Below are 25,343 nucleotides of genomic sequence, written 5' to 3'. Positions count from 1 at the left end.
ATAAGCAGTTTCTACAGCCTCCGTAGCAAATGTAAACTGACATGATTTATAACTCTGATCATATTAGAGTCAGTTGTTAAGGAGAAACCCCCTCACTCTAGACTCCGGTGGTGATTATAAAGTCCATTTTGATAAGAACATACGAGCTTCAGTGTTCGTGAGGTTGAGTAGAAGGGGCCCTGGTGCCAGCCAATGGCGAGTTGCCTTAGCGCCTCAGAAGGCCGCCCCCGTGCGCATGCGCAGAATATCTAGGCGCGCTGGAAATGGCAGGAATCACAAAACCAGCAACATCAGTGAGGCTACAAGGTTTTCTTGAACGGTTGAGGTGTTTCCGTGGATTTTCAACCCCATTGTGGATGGTGAGGAGAAGGGTGTTCCACCAACAGAGATGTCCATGATACAGTGATGTATGTGTACCTCTGGACCGTAAGGGGAAATGATTTCTGAGTTAAGGTGGTTTGATGAATGTTTTAAATTCACTAGAGCATTAAAGTAATTTAAGGTTTTAAAGCCAGGCAGCTGCTTGTATCCCCAGCACTGAGAAGGCAGAGACAGGCGAATCCTTGATGCTCCTTGTCTGAAGGGGGTCTAAGCATGGTGACTCATGTCTTTAATCTCACCACTCCAGAGACAGAGGCAGGTAGATAGCGAACAGCATTTGAAGCATGACATCCTTTTGACCTTCATGCACACACATGTTTTTTAATTGGTTTTTATATGTATGAGTGTGTTTGCATGCCTGTGCATTGTGCCTGGTACCCTTTGAGACCAGCAGAAGGGTGTCGAATCCCCGGGGTGTTACACAGCGATGAACGACCCTGTGAATGCTGGGAACCGAGCCCCAGTCCTCTGGAAGAGGGGCCAGCGTGCTTAACCACTGAGCCATCTCTCCAGCCACAACACAAGATTTTTGAAGTCACGCCAAAGATCCTAGCTGCCCTGTTGGAGCAGGACTCCTGAGCCTGAGGGGAGCCAGGGCAAATGTAGAGGTGACACGTATCCCACACTGCCCGATCTTAAAAGAATGGCATTTCACAAGTCCCCCAGTGACTTCACCTTCTGCTTTCACGTGCCTGTCTTTTTCTTAGATCTAATTCTGTATTTCTTGTTATAGTTCATGGCAGGTAGCTAGCTATTCCTGTGTGGCCTGGTATTCCGACTAATTTGCTCATGACCACAGATATCCTGTCAGCCAGTACTTCTCTCCCTCTAGTATCTGATAGGTGGGTTGTCTACAGTGTTTATTGTAGTGAGCTTTACCTTTCCTTGTTTTTGAGATAAGGTCTCATATATCCCAGACTAGTCACACTGTGCAGATAAAGATGACCTTGAACTTATGATCTTCCTGCCTCTATACCCTGGCTGAGCTCTAGGCTTGCAGGGAAATACCACCATGCCTGGTTAATAGGGTGCTAGCTTCAAACCCCTGGGCCTCATGAATGCTTGGCTGCCATTCTGCCAGCCACCCTACAACTTTACTGTAAGAGATCCTTTGTGCTTGTTTGATTTATCTGTGCTCTGGATTGTTTGCTTAGGAAGAATCCCAGAGTGGAATTGGGGAGTCAGACAGTATGTTATTGCCAGATTGTCCTTCTGGAAGGTTCTGCCAAGTTACAATCACCACAGTTAGCAAGAGTACCCTTCCCCCAACTCTTTTTGGTAACTTGGTAACTTGCTCTGGTGAGTCCACAGGATAGCACCATGGCCTGTTTCACCCACTGTAGTGCCTAACTCTTGTGATTCACATTTGGAGGCTCAGAGACATGGAGATAAGGAAACATGGGAATTTTAAGAGCCCAGTCCTGGACACCCCCCTTCACCAATATCCCCCACTCCCTAAGTTCTGCCTCTGAGGCTTTTCAGTTCTCAGGAGAGTCTAACCTGACTCCTCAATGACAGCTGCTGGCCACATCTAATCAAGGCAAGGGAAGGCGTTGCAACCCACACTGCCCATCCCTAGGGGAGGGGCTGGACTATAAAACCAGGCCATTTTCTCTTACTATATGGCTTGGGGTGTGTGTGTGTGCGTGTGTGTGTGTGTGTGTGTGTGTGTGTGTATATGCGTGTGCGTGTGCGTGCGTGCGTGTGTGCACACGCCTGCCTCTTGTCTGCTGAGACCTGGGGAGAGTGCTGGGTCCCCTGGGACTTAAACAGTGCTGAGCTGCTGAGCTGCTGGATGAGAACTAGGAACCGAACCCTGGTCCTCTGTAAGAGCAGCCAGTGTTCTTAACTGTACCATTGCTCCTTTCTCCAGCACAGGACTTTTTCTTTTTTAAACAGAAAGCTTTAAAGTCACACCAAAGAACCAAGCTACCATATCTGAGCATGACTTCTGTGGCTAAATGGGGAGCCAGAGCAAATATTTTGAAACAGAAACTCACTGAGTTGCCCAGGCAGGCCATAAACTAGGGGTACTCAGCTTCCCCAAGTGGCTGAAATTATAGGCCTGCCACATTGAGACTGGCTCTGCCATGTTTCATGCCTTTGGCATGACTGATGATTTATTGGGAGTATTGCTTAGGCATCCTGTAAGCTTCCAAGTTCTTTCTAGAGTGAAAAGAAAGATGGTTTCCTTCTGTAGCAAATCAAAGATGGCGTCCCACACTTACACTTTTCCTTGTTCATCAACTCAGTGCATTGTCTTCAGCAGCCCTGAGAGTCAGAATGCCATCTCAAACAATTTGTCATGGATGATTGTAGGTGGCAGGCCTGAGGCACTGTTACCCAGAGCTCCGGCTTGCTTATTTCTGCATGTGTATGATGTGTGCTGAGTTATTGCAGGGCCTGGGGTAGTGGAGAGCTGCTAGCTGAAGCTTCCCAGGAACCTAAGGGACTGCCCTGTGACTGCAACTTGAGAGGTTGAATGGGAACGTGGGCTTCATTAGCCTGGGGACTTAGAGATGCTGTAACAGAGCCACTGCTGCTGCTGACAGGAAGCCAGGCAGAGCCGCTCTGTACCCTCCTTCTGGAACCATGAATCTTCCTGGATGTTTTGGTACATGGAGAAGGAAGGTGAGAGGGGGCAGAAGATACCAGATTCCAGTTGTTTCTGTCATTGTCCCCAGTGTGCCAGCCTGCAGACCGTCAAGTCTGGCAGAAGCATGAGGGCAGGAGGGGGGGACTTATCTCCCACCTAGAGAATGGAGGTGAAAGCCTTGAGGTAGTCTTCTACCTCAGAGACCAGGGTACCCAGCACTGCTGAGCTAGGAACTTACACGTGACTCTTTTTGATTTCATATGTCAACGTTTTCTTCTTCCGCCTCCCCTTCTCATTCTGTCTCCAGCAAGCATCCTTCTATCCTGATGTCAGTGAAGAGGTACGCACCAGAGCCTTGCGGTATGGCACAGAATGCACCCTGGGCTACCTGGACCTACTAGAACACGTCTTGGTGGTAAGGAGGGATGTGGGCTGGGTGAGGCAGAACTGTGTGTCCCTTCCTGGTGGATGTAGGGGAAGACCTCCTTTCCCCAGGGACACCTCTCTTAGAGCATTCTGCCAGCATCTCTCGTGAGGCTAGGACTGTGCTGAGCAAACAGGTTTGGTCCAGCACACTGAGCAGAATGTGCAGCCTTCAGGAAGACTCAGTGAGAGTTCAAAGAATCTGATTTCACTCTGGCACCAAAGAGGCAGAAAGAACATGCCCGGGGTAGGGTGAGGGGTAAAAGGAGGAGGCAGTGGCAGGGGTTGGGGTAAGTTGAAAGTCAAAACCAACCCTAAAAAGCGTTGAAAGGTCTCTGAGGCTGGGGAGACAGCTCAGTTTGCTTACCGTGCAAATGCAAGGGACCTGAGTTTGATCCCCAGCACCCAAGAATGAGGCAACACACACCTGCGATCTCGGTACTGGGGGTAGAGGTGTGGTAAAGACAAAACTGGCAAGTTCCAGGTTGAGTGAGAGACTCTGTCTCATCCAACAAGAGGGAAAACAGCCGAGGAAGATGCCTAATGCTGACCTCTAGCCTTATAAACACATGTATGTGCACCCACATACAAACACATATATATTCATATAAGCTCACACATGTATACATGCACACACACACACATACACTCACACCATATCGGGAGGTCTTATTACAGAGACACAAGTGCATTCTAAAAATACAGAGAACACCAACCTCCGTGACTGCCTAGAGAGAATCCTAGCTAATGGCCCGCTTGCCACTGGTGGCTTCCTGACATCCTTGAGTGAATATCGTAGGCACTTCAAGAGAGCCCCAGCCTGCTGTACCCACTGTGGAGCTAGGATTAGAAGGCAAAGACAGAAAATTCTGGGCAGCAGATATCATAGTTATTGTTGGCACATAAGCCTTAGGTTTGTGTAGACCCTGTTTTCTAGCCACATTCAGAACCTTGTATGGGCTTGAGCAGAACCCAGGAAAGTTTGTTCAAAAGCCAGGGAAAACACCATTAAAAAATACATACATACATACATACATACATACATACATACATACATACATGTATATATATGTGGATGACTTGTCTCCTTCCATCTCTGCTCCACCCTTCCCAAACCTAGAAATAAAAACAAGTCCCAGGCCACCTCAGGTATACATTGAGTTTCTTTGTTTTTCTTTCTACTGCCACATGAACTGGCAGACCAAATGAATGCCCTGAAACCCACAAAAATCTTTCCCTTGTTAAGGTCATCCCACAGTTCAGTCAAAGACTAGGAGCAGGTCCTTGCTCCTGTTATCCCAAACTCTGTTCTGGTTCTAGCGGTCACTGCTTTCTTCTTAAATTATCTTCTTATGTTAACTCTTTCAAGTTTTTAAGGAATCATGTTCATCCACTGAACTTCAGTCATTGCTAAGTGTTGTTTGTTAGTACTGGTTTCAGTCATTTCTAAGTATCATTTGTTGGTACTGGTTTCAGTCATTGCTAAGTATCATTTCTTGGTACTGGCTTCAGTCATTGCTAAGTATCATTTCTTGGTACTGGTTTCAGTCATTGCTAAGTATCATTTCTTGGTACTGGTTTCAGTCATTGCTAAGTATCATTTCTTGGTACTGGTTTCAGTCATTGCTAAGTATCATTTCTTGGTACTGATTTTGTTCAAAAAAAGAAAATGGTCTGGTGGTGGTGGCACTTGCCTTTAATCCCAGCCCTCAGGAGGCAGGCAGGTGGATCTCTTGAGTTTGAGGCCAACTTGGTCAACAGAGAGAGTTCCAAGACAACCAGGACTACACAGAGAAACTGTCTCGGGGGTGGGGGGAAGGACAGTCTGGGATTTTAAACCTTAGGCTTCCAAAGTCTGAACTCCAGTGAGTGAAAACTACTATGAACTACATGAGTCAAAGAAAGAATTCCTTAAGCCTCTGTAGACAAACTTGAGAAGAATGTGCCTCTGGGACATTCCGGGTCAAAGGAGTAGAGCCAGAAAGGCTTCCGGGGACATCTTTTTCTCTATGGGACAGTACATCATCCTTAGGTACATGTTATACACCTCTCAGATTATACAAAACTATTGTATGATTTTCCTATGCATATTGAAAATGATAGTTTAAATCAAAAACAGTAGGAGACTACTAGCAATCACTAATAGAAAAATGAACAATTAGAACAATAAACTGTAATAAAACACATGAAGGATCAACAAGATGGGTAAAGGTGCTACACGCTCCTGAAGACATGAATTTGATGTAACCCACATAAAAGTGGGAGGGGAGATACAACTGACCTCCACAGGCATGTACCCGAACACACACACACACACACACACACATACACACACACACGTTTACACACTAAAAATATTTATGGTGGCACATGCAGTTGTCAAACAGATGCATGTGAATCTCTGAGTCTGAGGCTATCAAACTCTACAAAGTTAATTCCAGGCCAGCCAGGGCTACATAGTAAGATCCTGTTTCATAGTCTCAAAAAGAAAGGAAAGAAAAAGAAAAGAAAAGAAGGGGATATATAGAGCCAGGGAGTGTAAACAGGAGGTTCATAAGTTTGAGACTAGTCAGAACAAAATAACAAGATCCTGTTTTAAAAGACAGGACGAGGACTAGAGAGATGGTGTGGTAAGTAAATGCTTTCTGGGCAGGCATGACAGTGTCTATATTCAGTAAAAGACCCTGTCTCGGAATATAAGGTGGAGAACGATAGACAGGTACCCAGTGTTGACCTCCGGCCTACATACTGCGTTCATGCATGCACACACAGCCACATGCATACATATGAGTGCACATACATAAACACAGACACCTCTGCCTGTGGGGGAGTCTCTGAAAATATTAGAGAAGGTTCAGGAAGCATCGCCAGGCTACATCCAGGTACTCTACTTAAGGGCTGTCTAGATGCTGTGTCCACTTCCACCCATCACAGCAAATGCTGGTGTGGGCTAGAGGCTAAGATGAGGAGAGGGTGCCGCTGCTTTCTGTTCTAGGGCCATGGGAATAATGGGCTGTGTGAGCTTTTCCTATGGCTGCTCACATGGCACACGGTCAGTGTTCAAACACAAGACTCTTCTTGAATCTCCCAGGGAGTTGAGACTCAGCCTTCCGTGTTGCTGACCTACCGAGATGGCTGGTGACTCTGATGACCTCATGCCATGACTCTTTCTATCACTCTACAGCTGTTGTCCTGGCCATCCAGACTTGTGGTAGACATAGGAAATGCGCTGTTTCTCTGAGAGTCTTTCGAGAACTGGCTGGGGCCAGAGTGAGACCATTGACAGAAGAACCAGTGCAGCAGTGTAAAGCTAGCGCTATAAAATGAGAACAACTCATCCCCTCTTTGCAACATGAATGTTTGTATGAAGGGCTAGAGACGGCTCCGTGATGAAGAGCACTTGCTGCTCTTGCAGAGAATAGGAGTTTGATTCCCAGAACCCATGGTTGGGCCCACAGCTGCCTATGACTCAGGGGATCTGATGGCCTTCCTGGCTTCTGGTGGGCACTCACATGCACACCATGTATATTCAGAGACCAAATGCATATCCATGTAAATACATAAGACGTTTTTGTGTGTACCTTAAAAGTACATGTGCATATGCACACACACAAAGAAACACAGAACATCTCTCAAACTGTTCAGTAGGAGATACCGAATTGAGAACACCTGCCTAGAAAACCCACTTGTGCATTTTTATAAGACTATTTAACTTTCAACATACACAGGGTCTAATTGAGGCAGAGCTGTGGCTGCTGTAAGAAGCTCAGCGTCCACAGCAGTACATTGGCACCCTGTACTAGCTATGTGCTGCTTCCGAGGCGAGACGCGGACACCAGCTTCCCAGCCCCTAGTTGTCACTGTATCTGGAGATCTGGGACAGGGTTAACATTCACATCCCTAGCAGAATTTAATCTGGGTCTGTGTCCTGACATCAGAAATCATATTGACGTAATCACGGAATTAAAAGTAGAGCAACTCTCCTCCTGGCTGTCTGGAGCTAAGACACTTTCCCTCCGAGCTGCTCTCTGCCGTGAAGGGCCATCTGTTCCCAGAAGTGGCACTCTGTGACTACCTCAAGGGCTCTTCTCCCAGCCACAGACATCTTCACTCATTGCAGCTTGATGATTCGAGTGCTTCGGATTCCCGCGCCTGTAACTCCCTCCATGCTGACGGGTACTAGGGTAAAAGGCAGCACATACTCCTGGGTCTCTGAAGGCACTGCTGTAATTGACATAGTGAATCTCCGTCTCTCCTGCAGATTTTCCAGGCAGCTGATGACCTGCTTTCCCTTAGTACAGATTTGTTTGAATTTTCTACACTTGGCCCAAAACTCATTGTATAAAATTCCCTAAGAACTAATACATTTTTTATTAAAAAGATTCTTAAACATGCCAGGGCAGCAGACCCACACTTTCTAAATAGAATTGCAGTGTTTTCTAGTCTGTACACTGACATAAAGCTGGCACTTGCTATCCTCCTGCATCAGCCTCCCAAGTGCTGGAACTACAGGCCTGTGTCATCATGGCTTCTCTTAGTGATTTTAGTTTACAGTATCTCTTCTTAGTGTTTGAGAATTTCAAACAGATAATGTCTTTTGGTCAAGTCCATCCCATTTCCACCCATCCAGCTCCTTCCTTACTTCCTCTACTAGCATTTGCCTCCAGTTCTTGGTGTTTTGTTTTTGTTTTTTTTTTTTTTTTAATGTAAAACGTGCTACCAGTATGAGCGTGGGTACAGGGCCGTCTGTTGGAGCACGGGCATCATCCCTGAAAGGTGACTTCCCTACAGCAGCCACCAATTGCCATAGCTCCTCAGCAAGGGCTGAGATCTTGTATGACCCTCTCCACCATGATTAGAGTTTGACTGGCTTGATCTTTCACAGCCCTTGTGCACACCATCACAGCCCTTGTGCACACCATCACAGGTCTTGTGCACACCATCACAGCCCTTGTGCACGCCATCACAGGTCTTGTGCACACCATCACAGCCCTTGTGCACACCATCACAGCCCTTGTGCACGCCATCACAGGTCTTGTGAACACCATCACAGCCCTTTTGCACGCCATCACAGTCCCCCTCCTTTCTTCCTCCCCATCTCCCTGTCCTCTTCCCCCCCCCCCCCACCTATCAGTCCAATCTAAGTATCTTTTTCCTGCCCTTTTGCCTTCTGTACATCTACTTTGCTGAAATGTGTTGGTAGATTTTTCTTTCTCAGATTTTAGAGTTCTCTTGAAGCATGTCTGTCAGATACACGCTCCACGGTTTCTCCAGGATGTGGCTTCTTACTCTCATGGCCTATGGATGGAGCCAGGGAGATGAGATTGTGTATTACAGAGTTCAAGGGAGAAATTGACAGTGAGACTTAATAAAAGTAAAAACGCATCTTTCACAACCTAGACGGTGAGCCTTGAGGGTGAGCTGGCAGTAACGGTGAGGAGGGCTGACTGCCTCTGCTCTCCCAGGTCATATGTCACTTTGGGATTGTGTCCTACTTCCTGTTAGCTCTCACTTTGAATACCATGATCACTGTCTGACTTGTGAAGTGTTCCATTCCTAGTACCATCCCACACACACAGACACACACACAGACATACACACACACAGACACACACAGACATACACACACACACTAAACAGTCCTATTAAGATATAATTTACATACAATAAAATTCATTTATTTGCAGTACATAATTAATTGGATTTTGGTGTGCTTACTTAATATGAGTTTAGAATATTTTTATTATTCATACTACTCCTACTTTTCATTGCCAGTGTGTAGAAATATAATTAATGTATTTATGTTGTTTTTATGCCCTGTCTTCCTAACTCACTTACCAGTTGTGGAAGGACTTTGTTTTGGGGGCTGTTTTACAGCTGTCTTAGAGCTTTCTATATTAATGTTCATCTGGTGATAAAAACAGCTCTTTCTGTGTGGATCATTTGTTTTGCTTGCCTTACTATACTAGCTAAGAATTCAGTTTCAATGTGGATGGAAGTGTAAGAAAAGGCCTCCTTACTTATTTTTTAGAATGTTTATTTAGTTTTTATTTTATGTGTTTGTACCACATTCATGCAATGCCTATGGAGGGCAGAAGAGGGCATCAAATACCCTGGAACTGGAGTTGCAGATGGTTGTGAGCCATCATATGGATGCTGGGAAACACACCCAGGTCCTCTGCAAGAGCAATAAGCTCTTAACCACTGAGCTATCCCTCCAGTCTTCTTACTGTACTCTTTATCTTAGGAGGAAAACCAGTCTTTCACCACTAAAGCATAAATAACCCTACTGTACTTTTAATACACATTAATGATCTTTTGCTCACAACAAAGAAATAATTGAACAATGTCTGTGGGTTGGTAGCAGGTCACAGCCTAGTGACCTTAGAGACAAATTAGACAAAATGGTACTTAAGAACCACTTGGGAATTTTTTGTTTTTAATCCCGGTATCAAGACTGTGCCTAAGCAGTGCTATGAGGGTTCTTTGTATTATTCATTTGTATAAACACACCACACCTCTGCAGGGACAGGACCACTACACTCATTAACAGGTAAGTAAATTGAGGCAAGGCTTAGAAAGCAGATAGTTAGTTTCAGAGTTACACAAGTCCACTGATTCCAGAGGACATGCTTGGTCAGATGGCCTTGTTAGAAAAATAAAAATAGCTCTTCCTTTAACCTTCCCAGGGCTGGGACACTGTCACACCGAGATTGTCTGGCTAGTGTGTCAGTCTATTTTTCATTCATCATTGGTTCATTTTTCTATACTGGTATTTCACTATGTACGTATATAAACATGCACCTCGGCTCTGAGGCCCCAAGACATGTACAGACGCTGCAGGCGTGATCTCCTACCCATCTTAAAGAGTCTGGAGGTCTTCCATTGTGACATGGGGAAGAAAAACAGAAAACGGTGTTAGAGGAGAATCTCAGGCTGAGGAAGGGCTGGGAAGATACACTTCTGGCTCTAAGTCCTTAAGGGAAGATGCTAAGGGGTCCGTCTCATTTCTTAGTTCCAGTTTAGAAGGAATGCAAGGAGAGCTCACCCGAGTTCACACTGTATTGCTGGTTGGCAGTTCTGATACCTTTCTAAAATACCCACCTTAAAAAAACAAAAAACAAAACCCTGAAGCCCTTGGAGTTGGTGAAAGGGCACTACAGATAAAGGCACTTGTCACCAGGCCAGACAACCTGAGTTCTGTCCCTTCATGTGTGTACACTCGAGAGCATGTACACAATCCATAAGTGGGGCCAAGTATGGTGGGACACCCCTTTAATGCCAGCACTTGGGAGACAGAGGCAGGCGGATCTCCATGAGTTCAAAGCCTGCAATACCTTTATAGGATAAGCCAGGGCTACATAAAGATGCCCTGTCTCAAATAAAGTAATAAAATAGGTTTTGTTTTTTCTGATTTTTAACTTTAAACTAGATCACAGAAAGTATATGGAGACAATATCTTACAGGACAGAGTTGTGGTCAGAATCTTAGAACTGGGTTGTCAGCCCTGCAATGACTTTTCTGGACAGTTAGCTGTTATTTATGTGGGGATTTTGCCTGCAACGCTGCCTCTATCCCAGTTTTCTCTGGTTCTGTGTTTGCTTTGTCTCAAGGCCAAGGTGACCCTTATAGCCTGAGACTTATGTTCTCACATGGAGTTTTTACATTTGTGTATTTATTTTGCCTAAAAACAAAAGAACTGAAGGCCAGGTAGGGCTCTCCCTTCTGATTGTTGCTGTGTCAAAGGGACCCTGATTTCCAACTCTGATTAGGTTAGTCTGTCATCTCTCCACAGTTTGACATCCCTCACAAAGTTGTCCCTTCCCACCAAGAGGAGTGTGCCCCCACCAAGCAGCCTCCCTTCTCATGCACCTGACATGTTTTCCACCCACAGATCCTTCAAAAGCCAACCCCAGAACTCAAGCATCAGCTGGCTGCTTTCTCCAAGAGAGTGGCAGGTGCTGTGACAGAGCTCATCCAGGCTGCGGAAGCCATGAAAGGTAGGCCAGGGCCTGTGTCCGCCTGCAGCACTGTGCTAGGCCAGGGCCTGTGTCCGCCTGCAGCACTGTGCTAGGCCAGGGCCTGTGTCTGCCTGCAGCACTGTGCTAGCTCAGCAGCGAGACAGGAGCATGCAGGAGGGTAGTGGGAATAGAGGGCACAGATTTTTTTAATGTTTAAAGTAAAAGGAATTTTTTGGTCTTTGTATGGAATGTCTCTATCTGAGTAGAATAGTCCATCCAAACTCCCCTTCTCCGGAGTCTCACCGGTTACTTTTAGCTGCATTAGTATCCAAGGAGCTACTGTTGTTTATTGTCACTTGGACAATAAGCTCCTTAGCCAGGCCTCAAGACCACAGGCCTGTCCTCCCAGATGCTCAGAGCCTCAGGCACCACAAGTGCAAGTCTGAGCCCTGAGTGGGCTACAGAGCAAGGAAATTGAAGGCCATGTTGGACAACTTTGCAAGACCCTATCTGAAAAACAAAGGGAGGGAGGTGAGCTAGATGTAGAAAACGGTACTGGCCTAGCACATGCCTAGTTCCAATGTCTAGGCATACCGCCCCCCAAAAAGTAATTAGGGGCTGCAGTGATGTCTCAGAGGTTAAGAGCTTATTGCTCTTAGAGATGACCTGGCTTTGATTCTCAGCACCCATGTGACAGCTCACTACCATCTGTAACTCTAGTTCCAGGGGATCCAGTGCCGTCTTCTAGCCTCTACAGGCATCAGGCATGCAGATGGTAAACAACCATACATGCAATCAGAACATCCATACATGTAAAATAAGTATTTTATTAGTAACTGGTAATAGTGATAATCCTATTCTGACGTATAGGGAATAGCACTGTGTATACCATTTTGGCCGTCTTTATTGCTTACACAGATACAATTTATTCACCAAGGGGGTCTCCCCCCGCCCCCGTACCTCCTTCTCTCTCTCCCTCTCTCTGTCACGTGTTTCCTGAAGAGAGAATGTCAAAATTCTATGCCCTAGAGTCTCAGGCATGGAACGTTGAAGCTGCCACTGATGGCCATTTCTATGGCTAGGGCTGTATACATGTAGCTGGTTTAGAAAAGCAGATGTGCAGCCCTTATCCCTACATCCAGATGTTGGAGATCTAGGTAGGTGTGAGAGAGTAGGCTCATAGGCCATCCAAATGCATTTTTAGCTTGTGTTTGTGATCACACCAGTACCCTCATGTCTGCACCTACAAAGAATGACTCTCCTGGGACTGATTTTAGGAACAGAGTGGGTGGATCCAGAAGACCCAACCGTCATTGCAGAAACCGAGTTACTGGGAGCTGCGGCGTCCATTGAAGCCGCTGCCAAGAAGTTAGAGCAACTGAAGCCAAGAGCAAAGCCAAAGGTGAGTGTCCACCGCTAGTTACTTGTCTCCCTGCGTTCGGTGATTGTGCATGGGGCTAAGCATGTCACAGAGAGTTTTCCTCCCTCCCCATCATCCCACAGGAAGCAACAAACCTGTCCTGCCTGCCCAGCATCATTTTACAGAGAGTGGGGAAGGGGGAAGCGGGTTAGGTTAACTGCCAAGAAAAGTACATCTGGTTATTCCGAGGAGAAACAGAGCATCCACATGTCATTTGTGGATGTTAGTAGATGGGAGATTGACAGCCTTCACTTCACCTGTGTCTGTTGCACTTTGATACAGAAATGACAATACTGAGTATCTTGTTTCCTTGGAAACAACAGGCCAGGACAAATGACTCAGTCAGTAAGGTGCTAACCGGGGAAGGCATAAAGACTGAGTATGGGTGTCCCAGCAACCGCGTGAAAAGCATACATGGTGGTGTGCCTGTGATTCCAGCTCTGAGGAAATACCGAAAAAGCTGTTGGAGTGGGTAGAAAGAAGGCTCAGTTAAGAGCACTTGCTTTTGTTGTTCTAGAGGACCCAAGTTTAATTCTTAGTTCCCACAACAGCTGGTTCCCATCCATCTGTAACACCATCTTCAAGGGGTCCCACTTTCTTTCTGACTCCATGGGTACCCCACTCACATGACATACACATGTAGACACACACAGACACACAATTAAAAATAAATCAAATATATAGGATATGTATATGTAGAGAAGCTATTGAGGAATACTTGGCATGGGCGTCTGGCTTCCACGTTGTTCGTGCACACACACAGATAGAGAATAATGGACATCTCACGAGAAACCCAGTACTAGACTGTTTCCGAGCGTACAGGAGCCCGTGGCTGGCTAGTGTATTTTTCATAAGAGAAGTGACCAAAGAAAGAGATTGTTTTCTATGGGGCAGCAGGAGCGGGCCAGTGTTCGAGGGTCAGGCTCAGCCTTAGTAAGCAGCTGCAGTTCCCACCCCACACCGGCCATCTTGAGGAAGGTGATAGAAGGAGGAGTCATTTTCTTCCTGTCTGTGCAAGTCTCTGTAGGTATCTATAGTTCACTTCCCAGAAACACGCACACATTAGGAAATGAAATCTGGCTATTTGCACCCTCCCCAAAAAAGCTGGACCCCCAGTTTAATACTGCCTAAAATTCTACCTTGTTTGTTTGTTAGACTGGAAGATAGCATCTGAGGGCTGAAACACACCAACTGGTGCCAAAGCAATGTCCAGGAGGAGACGGTCTACAGTAGGCAGGGGGCTGATGAACGGATTAAGTGGATATTTCTTAAAGCCTTCAAGGCTGCAGACCTACCTCCTAAGCATTGGCCTCGGCAGACACATTGCAGATTTTCCTCATCAAGGTGGAATTTGAGATTTTTGACCTCTGACTTTTGTGTTTGCTGGGGTTCACTCCTGGCACCCTGGGGCTCTTGGATCATTTGATACTGTTGGAGTTTAAGATCTGAGAGTCAGTTAGAGACAACTACATTTTTAAGGTTGGGGGTGTTGTGGGTTTTTTTTTTTTTTTTTTTTCCTGCTTTTCGAGTTGAGTTAACAGCACTTGAGACATATACTTTAAAACTGGGTCTTAAAATTAAGGTTTTGAGGTTTGCAGCTTAATTTGTGTGTCTTATGCTGGTCTAGTCTATCCCAAGAGGCCCTTCCACAGGGGACAGCTCCATGTATTGGTCGGGTGGCACCTGTGAATGGGGTCTGCTGCTCAATTAACACCCACACTCCACTGCCTTCCAGCATCCCCTGGCCCCCACCCATCCTTCCCCAGGCCCCCTGAGCTCTTGTCCATCTTTCTCTGTCTGGTTGCTCATTTGTGTGAACATTCTTGATTTAGAAAACAGACTACTAGAATCTCCTTCATCCTGCAGGGTTGTTATTAAAACTTAAGTCGATAACTTAAGAACATGGGGTCTGACTAGTAAATGGTAAGGCCATCACCCTTGTCACTGTCACTGTGACCAGACATGCTTTCTGACACCTTCATCTTTCCATCTTTGAAACGCGTGTAAAAGATACGGTCTTTGATGGATCCCTAGTGGGGTAGGAGGGTGGGTGACAGGCCAGTAAACACAAGACTCAGTCAGGACACAGTGTCCTAACTACTTACCTGGTCCTGACCTCAGGACAGTCAGACCATGTGATTGAGTAGGGAGGGAACACAGAACTGGGGTGGCAGCTTCTGTACATTGTACCCCTGCCCCCACTGGCAGAGAAAATGGCTGTAGTCCTTCAGGACCATTGCACCTTAGAGTGTCTTGTGCTCTTAGACTTGTCTCCAGTTCCTTTCCCGAGGAGAACCAACCCCAGACATAGGTGAGAGGGGGTGTTCCTAGAAGCTTTGTTGATAGCAGTGAGAAGTTGGGTCTTGAAGGGAAGGGATGAGGCTGTTGTGGTGATGAAGAGTAATGGTTGCCAGACTGCACAGCGTGAAAATGCTCCTGGCGTGAGTTGAAGGGGGGGAATGACAGCGTGGAGGCATCCGCAGTTAGAGCTACATGTAATAAAGATTGGGAATAAAGGAGACGGGCGGTGTCTGAGACTTGAAATGGGATCAGGGATCCACAGGCCCTGCGTTTTACAGTTACGGAAAACAGTGTTTGAAAACCACACACGCTGAAAATAAGGGCTGGAGGCTGGGGGAGGCCTGTGAGGACCCCTTATGATTACACAATTAAACATTATCAAAGAATCTTATCACCCCAAAGCATGCAAGTTTTCCATTCACTGTGGGAAACAATGTATAATATTCCACAGTGTATAATATCCTCCTTACTGTTACAAAAGAACTTTTCCTCAGCTTAAAAACAATTACTGAACAACAAAACCAAGCAATATTTTGAGGTTACTTTTCTTCTCTCCTATAAAAGTCCTCGGAGTGCCCTTATATGGCGGTTGCTCCTGCGTCCCTCCCATTGTAACTGTGGCTACGCCCCCTCCTCACACATGAATGAGGAAGTCCTCCATCCAGGCAGAGCTGTGCTGCTTTGAGGTAGTTTGGGGAGGGAGGAAGATGACTTCCAGCTACTTTGAGTCCCTGGTTCTCAGGTTACCTGTTTTAAAGGGAGACTAGTCTACAGCATCTGAAGATGGTCTGTGTAGGCCACCCTTGGGCCCTAACCAGGGAAGCATCTCCCTTTACCTGTAGTCTCTCAGACATGAGTGACAGACAGATGCACAGACTCCCCTTTCATCTGGGGAAAGGGCTCTGGCATATGCCACCATTGGTGCTAATGGCCACCCCTACAGACATGCCTGTGCTCGAAGGGGGGGGGGTGCCGCAGAGGTGACCCCTGCAGCCGTAGCCTTCAGAACTATACCTATTCTCAAGTTCAGTCAAACCTGGATGCCTTTTCTGCAGGCCTCTGTGTGATATGTTTGATATATTAGGTTGTTATTTAATCCAACTATATATCAAGCATATTCCTACAGTGTCTTGCCCTGTCTCCGGGGGTCCTAACAAAGTTTAGAAGGCAACAGGAAAGACTATATTAAACAGTTGCAAATAGGTTTAGATGACAGAGTGCATAGGTGGCTTTGCTTCATTTCATTTCTTCATGTAGCCTTTATGACTGGTTCTTAGTTAACTTTTCTGTTGTGACAGAATGCCCCACCCAAAAGGCCTGGCAGTCAGGAAGCAGAGAGAGAGGAGAGCAAATGGAGCCAGGCCGTAAAACCTCAAAGGCCAGTCTTTACTCCAGTGAGGCTTCACCTCCCAAAGCTTCCTTTGCCAGATGGCGCTGCCAGCCGAGGATCAAACGTTCAAACACATGAACTTATTGCGGATGTTTTGCTTCAAACCACAAGAAACTGATACTTCATTATCAGTTATACAAAAGAATTGTAGTTCCCGAAGGCGTAAGGTATTCTCTATAGCTTAGTTGTATACAGTTAGGAATCCTTAAGAAAAGTGTTCAGGAGGAAAAATGGAAGATTCCAAACCATGCCTTTGATATAGGACAAAGGTTAGGATTGTAACTGGCAAACACATTGATCTAGATATTTCTTCCTGATGACTTTCAAAATATTCTCACAGATTAAATTTCACAATCAAGTTTTCAATACAAAAAAAATTAGACACTATCTATAATTTCCACTTCTAGTAATAAATCTTAACCGTGGTTAACTGTGCTCACTTCATGGATGGCTCAGTCACTAGGCTTTACACAAACCTTAAATATGTCTGTTGAAGAGAATGTTATCTGGATGGCTCTGTCTGTTGAGTTTTCTGTTGTAGGTGAACTTCTGCACACAGGTTGATAATATTTAGAAGAACCCAACAGTCAGAAAGTAAACACATACTCTAATTGGCTGCAGCAGGAAGGGCTATGACCCAGAAAGCATTCCTTCGGGATATATCAGCCTTCTCCGGCTGCTTCGACTTCTTCCCATAAATGAGTGTGTGAACTATATGTGATTTAGTTCTGAGCTCTCTAGCCCAGAGCTTATAAGTACTTTTCTGGAAATAGCATGGCTATGCTCCCAGCCATTGTTGGTTTTGCCTTAGGAGAAAGGAACTCTTAACGGCACTACTGAACTGGATGATGGAGACCTCTTACCTCCCAGGGGCAGGAGAGTAGTTTACTGAGGTTGTCGGAAAGGGACCGTGGAAGTGTATAGAAGCCACCATAGGTGAAGAGTAGTGATGGGTGGCAGGCAGAAGTATTCTGTGGAAAAAAATATTCCCAAGATATCAACTATTCCCCAAAGCATCTCTCAAGTCAAAACCAGAAGCAAGCCACTAGCAGCCAGGTTCAGCACAAGAAAGGAAAAACATGGCTGCCTGTTGCCCTAAGACATCCAGCTGTCACAAACGACCTCCTGCATGTTGTAGGAGTCCTGGGTATTGGCCTTTTTTCCCTTGAGGACATTTAAATTATATGAAACATGTTTACACTTTTTTAAAAATCCACTGAGCTGCTGACTTAATGTGACCTTGTTTTAGCGGTGGTTATTCTGTAAGCTACAGACTGGTGGATGGGTGACAAATAGCTTGAGTAACTCTTTGGCACACGTAGCTACTTGTGCAGAGAAGGGTCTGGGCTGCTGAGGTGAAAGTGTCTGCTGCACAAGCCTAGCAAGTTGAGTTCGATCCCCAGATCTCTCAGAAGGGAGAGAAAGCTGGCCTCTAACCTCCACATGTGTATCCGCATACATGTGTACATACACAGTAATGATAATAATTTTTAAAAGTTTGGTCTGTATGGACTAGAGATATAGCTCACTTGATAGAGTACTTGCCTAACATACATGAGGTTCTGGGTTCAGTCTCCAGCACCCACAAACTCTAATCCAAGAGACAAGAGGATCTTGTTTGAGGCCATCTTCTACATACGTAATTAGAGGCTAGCCTGAGATACTTTAGATTCTGTTTCAAGGAAAACTGGGGGGGGGGGGGGACACTTTCTAAGACTGAGGCCAGAAGTCAGAGCTATTCCTGGGTAAAGGGTCTCAGGAGCATAATTCACAAATTGGTGAGAAGAAGGACTATGAAGCCAAATGGCCTCCCTGTCCACACTTGCCCAGGGGACACTAAGGAATGTGGGTAGGTCACTAAAGACAGGAGCAAGGAGGCAGGACTCCTGAGGGTGATAGAGAGAATTCCCTTCCTGCTTATTTCTGTAAACATCTTAGAAAAATTTTAATATGAGATGGAGACATGACTAAGAGACCAAAGAAAATTGATGAACTGCTACCCATGAAAGGGTGGTGCAGACCTGGGAGGGGTGTGGTAGCCAGTATGGAACAATGACCAGTGTCTGAGTTACCTGCTGCCTGGGCCAGTGCTAAGGGACAAGCTAAAAACAGTACCTGTCTACATGTGTCCCTCAAAGCTTGCTTTGTCCTTTGTGTGTAACCTGGGTTCCAAATAGACTTGTGTTGTGTAAACCTAAAAAGCAACTTTTAAAACATGTGAAACCTGGAAATGTAGCTCAGTGGTAAAGTTCAATCCCAGTACAAGAAATGATGGTGAATATAGTTGTAACTCGTTCTTGAGTGTGTTCTGTGTGCTGTTCGTGTTTTACGTAGAAGAATTACTTCCAGCATCCTGACACTACAAAAATAAGTTCTTAAAATTCCCAAAAGACTGATGCATAAGATAAAAACACACAAAGCTTTTCTGCTCACCCTGTTCCCCCTTTCCTTGCCCAGTGGGACCTGAGCTTCTGAAATGCGAGATGTATCGGAGCAGTGGGGGGGGGGGGGCGCTCAGGTTTGCTCCGAATATGGAAGTGGTCTGGCAAGAAACCAGTTCCAAGTTCAGTGTTGCCTGGCAGTTCTCCAACTTTAGATGGTCCCTGGAGATAGCCAGTAACAGGAAAATGTCACTGAAGGTTATTTGAAGCTCTCTTGAAGCTGTCACACAGCCCAGGTAAGGACAACCCCATCTTCAGCTATAGACAGGCAGACAACCCAGGAAAGCCAGGGCAAGGAGCTAGCAGTGACCCAGCCTTTCTACTCTAGGATACTGGAGAAAGGGACATGGCACCCAAGAATGAGAGAATCAGTGACCAGCTTCATTAGGTGGTACTTTCTATCTGTAACCATCGTCACAGAACCAGTTTAAGTAAGCGCTTTTGATAAAATGGCCATGTTTACAGATGTCTGTGTGCCTATGGCTAGATGTCAGAAACAGGTCTCATGTAACCTAGACTGGCCTCTATTTCTCCATATAGCTGAAGATGGCCTTGAACTTCTGACCCTCCACATGCTAGGATTATACCACCATAGTGCCTCACCCAGCTTCTGCAGTGCTGAGGATCGGATCCAGGGCCGTGCACATGCTATGTGCTATACCCCTATACCCTGTATATACTAGCTACACTATATATCCTAGCTATACCCCTAGCCCTCACTTGTATTGTTATCGCCTGTGCTCTTCTGCTGTGTTTAGTAAAAAGGAAACAAGCTGAATAAAGCCTCGAGCAGATCACAGGAGGGTGGGATGAAGTTAACTGGCCTATGTTTTCTACAGAGTAGTTCCTAACCCCCTCTCTCAGAAACAAAAATTCCTGAGCCTCACCCACACCTACCGAGGCACAATGTGTGTTGCGTCTTTGTCCAGGTCTATGTGTGACTCTGCAGGACTATCTAGAGAGCTCATGGCTTCTCAAGGCCGTTGCCTTCCCTTCGTGCCAGTAATCATAAAATCATAAGCAGCCGTGTGCTATGCATGCCTTATTCATGCTCTTTTGCTCCAGATCAAACTTCTTTACTCAGTTCTGGGGTTCAGGGTGCGCTGCAGCTCTAAGGAGTTGGTTCCTCTTCCATCATCTGGCTTCCAGGGATCACACTCAAGTCACCAGGCTTGGCAGCAAGCTCTGTTACCTTTGTCACCAACCCCAGCCATGCTCTTCAAGGGCATGTTTAAGACCAGCTGTTGGGGAAAATATCTCAGGAGTAAGCATGTCAGAGTCCTCAGTTTCCTGAATCTAGAGGCAGGTTGGACTGTCCTGGCTCAGGTCAGCAAAAGGCCTCAAAAAGGAAAGTGACACCTCAGCCTTCCTGGAGAGAAGACAGGAATGAGAGCTTTGTGTGAGGAATCATGGTGCCTGCTCTGCAGATTCCGTACTGGTGGTCCTCGGCCACGGCTCTCCACCGCTGCCTCCACCCCAGCCCTGCGGGGACACCCTACATGTAGGTTGTGATTCTTTTTATACAGGATAGCTCCTCAGAGACTAAACCTCTCTTTACCACACCGCCGCTTCTTACTATCCTACTGTACCTACCTCAAGTCTCTCCTGCCAGCTGGTAGGCACCAGAGCTGTAGACACACCACAGGCCAGTGCTGTGCCTTCAGCAGGGCTACCCACTGCAGAAGGTCCCATCGTCCAGGAAGCTAGAGGATGGCTGGTCCATGGGGTTACAGTGGGTGTGTCCTCCCAGGATAACCTTGGCTCAGAGGGAAATAGCAATCTAGGCCAGGGCATACAGCAGCTGCCTTTGGGGGTTGGGGGAGCACTTTGTATCAGAATGGGAGCTCCTGAAGATATGACTGTATACTGGGTCTGATTTCAAGTCCAGGGAAAATAAAACATCAAAATGGTCGTCATAGAAAATTTTGTGGGTGCCAAAAATACTTCCAAGTTAGACAGTTATGTGTGTGATTTTAGAAAATGTAAAGATTAAAATCCTGCAGAGGAGAAGGCCTTCTGATCAGTAGTGACAAAGATCCCTATAGGCAGTGAATTATAAGGAAACTCCATTTTCATGAGGCTTCGATCAGAACTGAATGATGGGCATTCTACTGCTGTAACATGGGCTTGGGCTCTGAGGCCTCTTGAAGCAAGAGTCTGGGAAATGTGGCGAGCTAGCCTAGGCTTTTAGTGCCTCGTCAGCAGAATGAGGAAGTTGCCCCTTTGGTGAATCCCCTGATGGCTTAATCTGTTAAAGATTCACTTTCTTTTGCAGAAGGAATTTCCAGAAAAAAATCTCCAGGTCATTGAGTGAATATATACAACATATATATTCATGTGTATTTCCGCATCTCTATATAAACCCGATGCCACGCATATGGGACCTATGCATATGAGCACATTTTATGCCAGTGTCCTATAAGTCATTTTTATATTTCAGACACATGTCCTAGACTCTTCTAACCCAGAATGAGCCCTCAAAGCTGAGCCCCTTCCTATCCTAAACACCCTTTGAGCAAGAGAGCCAGAGTTCGACCCCCAGATCCCACATTAAAAAGGGGGAGGGGGCTGGGTACTGTGGTACATAGTTGTAATCCTAGCAGTGGGGAAGTAGAGGCAGGACGATTCTTGGTACTTGCTGGCCAGCTCAGCCAAACTGACAAACCCCAGGTCAGTGAGAGAGCCTGCCTCAACAAAACGAGGTGGGGCCCCTACCCAAGTGTGACACCCAAGGTTGTTTGCTGCCTTACACACAAACGCACACACAGGCGGAGAAAGAGGAAAACGTGGGGGTAGGGATCTAAGGAAGATCTGTAACCATCCTGATTAAAGTCAACAGCCGATTTGCAGGCTGGTTGTGAATATATGGTACAAAGTCATTTCCCATGGTGCCCTTGGGGATAGCCTGATCTGCATAATTTTAAATTCAGAAAGATGTGGATTTATATTGTGGTTCAGATTCTTCATGCAGCCACATGACCTTAGGCCCACCATGTTTGACCTTGAAGCTGTGCTGCCTTAATCTCTCTGACACCATTGGGCATCCTATGTTCAGTTCTTGCTAAACCTAGGTCTTCTCATCTTAAAAATACATAAAGATAATTTCAGTAATTCATTTGTGTGTAAGAGAGCATTAACACAGAATATGCAGCAAAATGGTTGGCCAGACAGTAGGTCTTCAAAAATGTCCTGATGGTACTCAATATGTGAACATACTTAATGGCTCTGAATTATATAGCTAAGATTTTTTATGGAGTGAATTTGACTCTGATTTTAATACTCATACAAAGAGAAGTTGTGCCCATCCACTATCTCCTAATGCCTAACGTCTTCAATAGTTATGAATAATCAAACCAAATTGACCTGGAGACACACAGAATGTGAAACCCAGTAGACCACAGGAGCTCCTCGGTTCTGCCGCTGTGTGCTCCATCCTCCCCATCCCGGACCACCATCTTTACACCTGCCCGGTTTCCCCCAAAGTTTCCCAACTTCCTGGTGTGTTTGGCACCAGGGGATGTGGTGGTGGTGGTTATGGTGGTGGTGGTGGTGGTGGTGAACGACCATCTGCCTCTGGTGCATCTGCACAGGGGTGTCCAGGGCTCTTCCTGAGGCAGAGCCCTGCTTGGGCATTGGGGTAACTGAACAAGGGCTACCTTGAAGCTACTGTGTTTTCTCTCCACTCCCAGGTGCCATGTGATTGACATAAAACTCAACCACAGAACTATCCTGAGTTACTTTTGCTTTTGCCCACGTGAAATGAGGCTTTATAGACTAGTAAACATCTCTTATTTTCAAGACCATTTTTGAGTTTGGCATTCTGGCCAAATATGTCACTGCCCATTTTGTTGTTGTTGTTTTAAATTTTATTTTGATAGTTGATTACTTTGAGTTGCACTGTTTATTTCTGGAGCCTTCAGAGTGTCTCGCTCACAGTGAATTTTAAAGACTGTGGTTTGGAAAAGTACTTTGTCTCAGACATTTCTGATTTAAAACGTGTGTAGAATGTCACCACTAACAGCTTTTACTTTCTAGTGGAGGGGGAGGGGAGGCCACAATGGAGAGGCCTCCTAACCCTGGGTGTGGCTTGTCAGCAAAAAGCAGTAGGTGCCTGAAGAGCCAGGTGATCAAGCAGTAAGTAGCTTGGCAGAAAGAACCCCTCGTGGCTGTACATCGAGTATGACTTGGCTTTCTTTTCCTTATAGCAAGCAGACGAGACCCTGGATTTTGAAGAACAGATCTTAGAAGCTGCTAAATCCATTGCTGCTGCCACAAGTGCCCTGGTCAAATCAGCCTCAGCAGCCCAGAGGGAGCTGGTGGCCCAAGGCAAGGTGGGTCACCATGGCTAGCTAAGCCACAGAGCATCCATGGAGGGAAAGCCACTGAGGGATAGAGGAGAAACGTTCGGTTTGGAAAAGAAATGCATGTCTTTCCCCCACGGCTGAAAATGGCTTCAGTTCCATCAGCTGAGTGAAAGCTTCAGCTCCTAGGTCTCTCATCTGCTCCTCATTAAAAAAAAAAACATCCCACTCCATGAAGGGACACTTAGTCCCACTGAAAGTCAGGCTGGGTAAACTGTCAGCGTTTCCTGGTAAGTGCCATAGTCAGAGGCTCTATAATTCCTTGTCCCTGCACCAGGTGCCTCCCGACACTTGGTTTAGGACCATTGGGTAAATGCTGGTCAGCTTGCCAGTTAGTGCCTTGCTGAGCCTGTGGCTCACAAAGCCATCTAGACTTAAATCTGAGATTCCCGCAGTCGACTCCATCGTACTTAGCCCAGTCCGCCTGCGTAAAAGCTTTTCAACATTTAAAAGATGTGATGGGTCCTGTTGGTCCCATACATGGGACCAGGCAATCCAGACTGGATCTAGCTGAGAGTTGAGGAGGATTCAGTCGTGTGTGTGTGTGTGTGTGTGTGTGTGTGTGTTGTGAGGCCTATTCTGTTTGTATGCAAAGAGTTGGGTTGAGTTTGAGAGAACAGACAAGAAGCTTGACCAGCGGTGGTTCAGTTTCTACCAGGAAGTTATATGCTACTTAGTCTGAATTACATGCTTGCTCTTCTTCCTAAACCATCATGTGGTATGTCACTCAAAATCATTGGGTATACATCTTCCCACCCAAGCATGAGGGCTGACCATTGGGCTTCTCACTGAGTCTCTGTAGGTCCTGCCTCATGTTCAACCTACTATGTGTTTCCATTAAGTTCATGTTATCTGGACAGCCTGTAGAGACAAAAGATTGATCACTGAAGCATTTAGCTTCCTTTAACCATAGTAAAAGATCTGTATGCTGAACAGAGTGCTATATACCAGAGACTCTACCTTGAATGTAGTTTCCTGTCCTCCATGGGACTTGGTTTGGATGATCTGGGAGGAGCTTTAGGAATATATGAGAGTAGGAATATCTGCAATTGTTGACGGATCCTCAGTCAGGTTTCCAGATTGATGTTCTCATCTCTTTTCTGCAACAACACCTTCTAGATCTGGAAAAATACATTTCATTTGCTATGATTTCTAAGCAGAAGCAGAGATGATTCTTCCTCCAAGCCCCTTTGTCCCCTCTACAGAGAAAATGTATTTCCTTAAGACACAGTCTGCCCTCATTTGAAGAGGAGATACTTTACATGTCTTCTGCCAAAATCCCACCACATGGCTTTCAAGGTGGGAGCAGGAGAGGTTTAAATGCCCTTGAGCCTTGAAGTGGGGGGAACCTTGGTGTTTATAACGAAGGAAAGGTCAACAGAGGAAGTCAGCATCAGAGATAGACCAAACCATCATTTCCTAGAAATGTGGTACCCAACAGCTAAACGGGAGCCACTTAGAGTATATAGGACCAGTTAATACTACCCAGTGGATCTGAGCTGGGATCACGTGAAAGGACTGATTGGTCCATTCCAAGTCAGTGTTACTGATAAAGGTGACCAGACAGTACTATATGGCTAGTTATGGGCATAGAAGGATCTGGGTTGGCTGCAGCTCACCTTGCTCATTGCTAACTTCCCTCCTCTGTTCACCAGGTGGGCTCCATCCCTGCCAACGCTGCTGATGATGGACAGTGGTCACAGGGGCTGATCTCTGCCGTGAGTCACCTACATTTCCTCTTCCTTTGCTTTGGGGATATCCTTCAGGGAGGTTTGGGCCTTGGGTCACTTTCCTGTTGACTGTCCTCAGGCCCGGATGGTGGCAGCAGCAACCAGCAGTCTCTGTGAGGCAGCCAATGCCTCTGTTCAGGGACATGCCAGTGAAGAAAAGCTCATCTCATCTGCCAAGCAGGTCGCAGCTTCAACCGCTCAGCTGCTGGTGGCCTGCAAGGTGAAGGCCGACCAGGACTCAGAGGCCATGAAGCGGCTACAGGTAATAGTCACTGATGCTGGTAGGAAAATACTCCTGCTGGAGCGGGTAAGTGTCGCCGAAGGGGACCGTCTCACTTC

The 25,343-nt window shown here is 46.1% G+C and overlaps 1 protein-coding gene across 5 annotated transcripts in view; it reads left to right on the top strand.

The window, feature by feature from the left end:
• The window catches only part of TLN2 (talin 2), a 402,865-nt gene that overhangs the window by 371,383 nt on the left and 6,139 nt on the right, over positions 1–25,343 (top strand). For all 5 annotated transcript variants that reach the window (XM_080934594.1, XM_080934590.1, XM_080934592.1 and 2 more), the window contains 6 exons: positions 3,285–3,392; positions 11,295–11,400; positions 12,639–12,763; positions 23,119–23,244; positions 24,930–24,992; positions 25,084–25,266. In XM_080934594.1, coding sequence (XP_080790720.1) covers positions 3,285–3,392; positions 11,295–11,400; positions 12,639–12,763; positions 23,119–23,244; positions 24,930–24,992; positions 25,084–25,266 — 711 coding nt within the window. The remainder of the gene's footprint in view (positions 1–3,284; positions 3,393–11,294; positions 11,401–12,638; positions 12,764–23,118; positions 23,245–24,929; positions 24,993–25,083; positions 25,267–25,343) is intronic.

Source organism: Micromys minutus (assembly GCF_963924665.1).
Source record: "Micromys minutus genome assembly, chromosome: 21".
Classification (NCBI taxonomy): Eukaryota; Metazoa; Chordata; class Mammalia; order Rodentia; family Muridae; genus Micromys; species Micromys minutus.
Note: the sequence above shows the minus strand (reverse complement) of the source record. Positions and strands in the feature narration are given on the sequence as shown.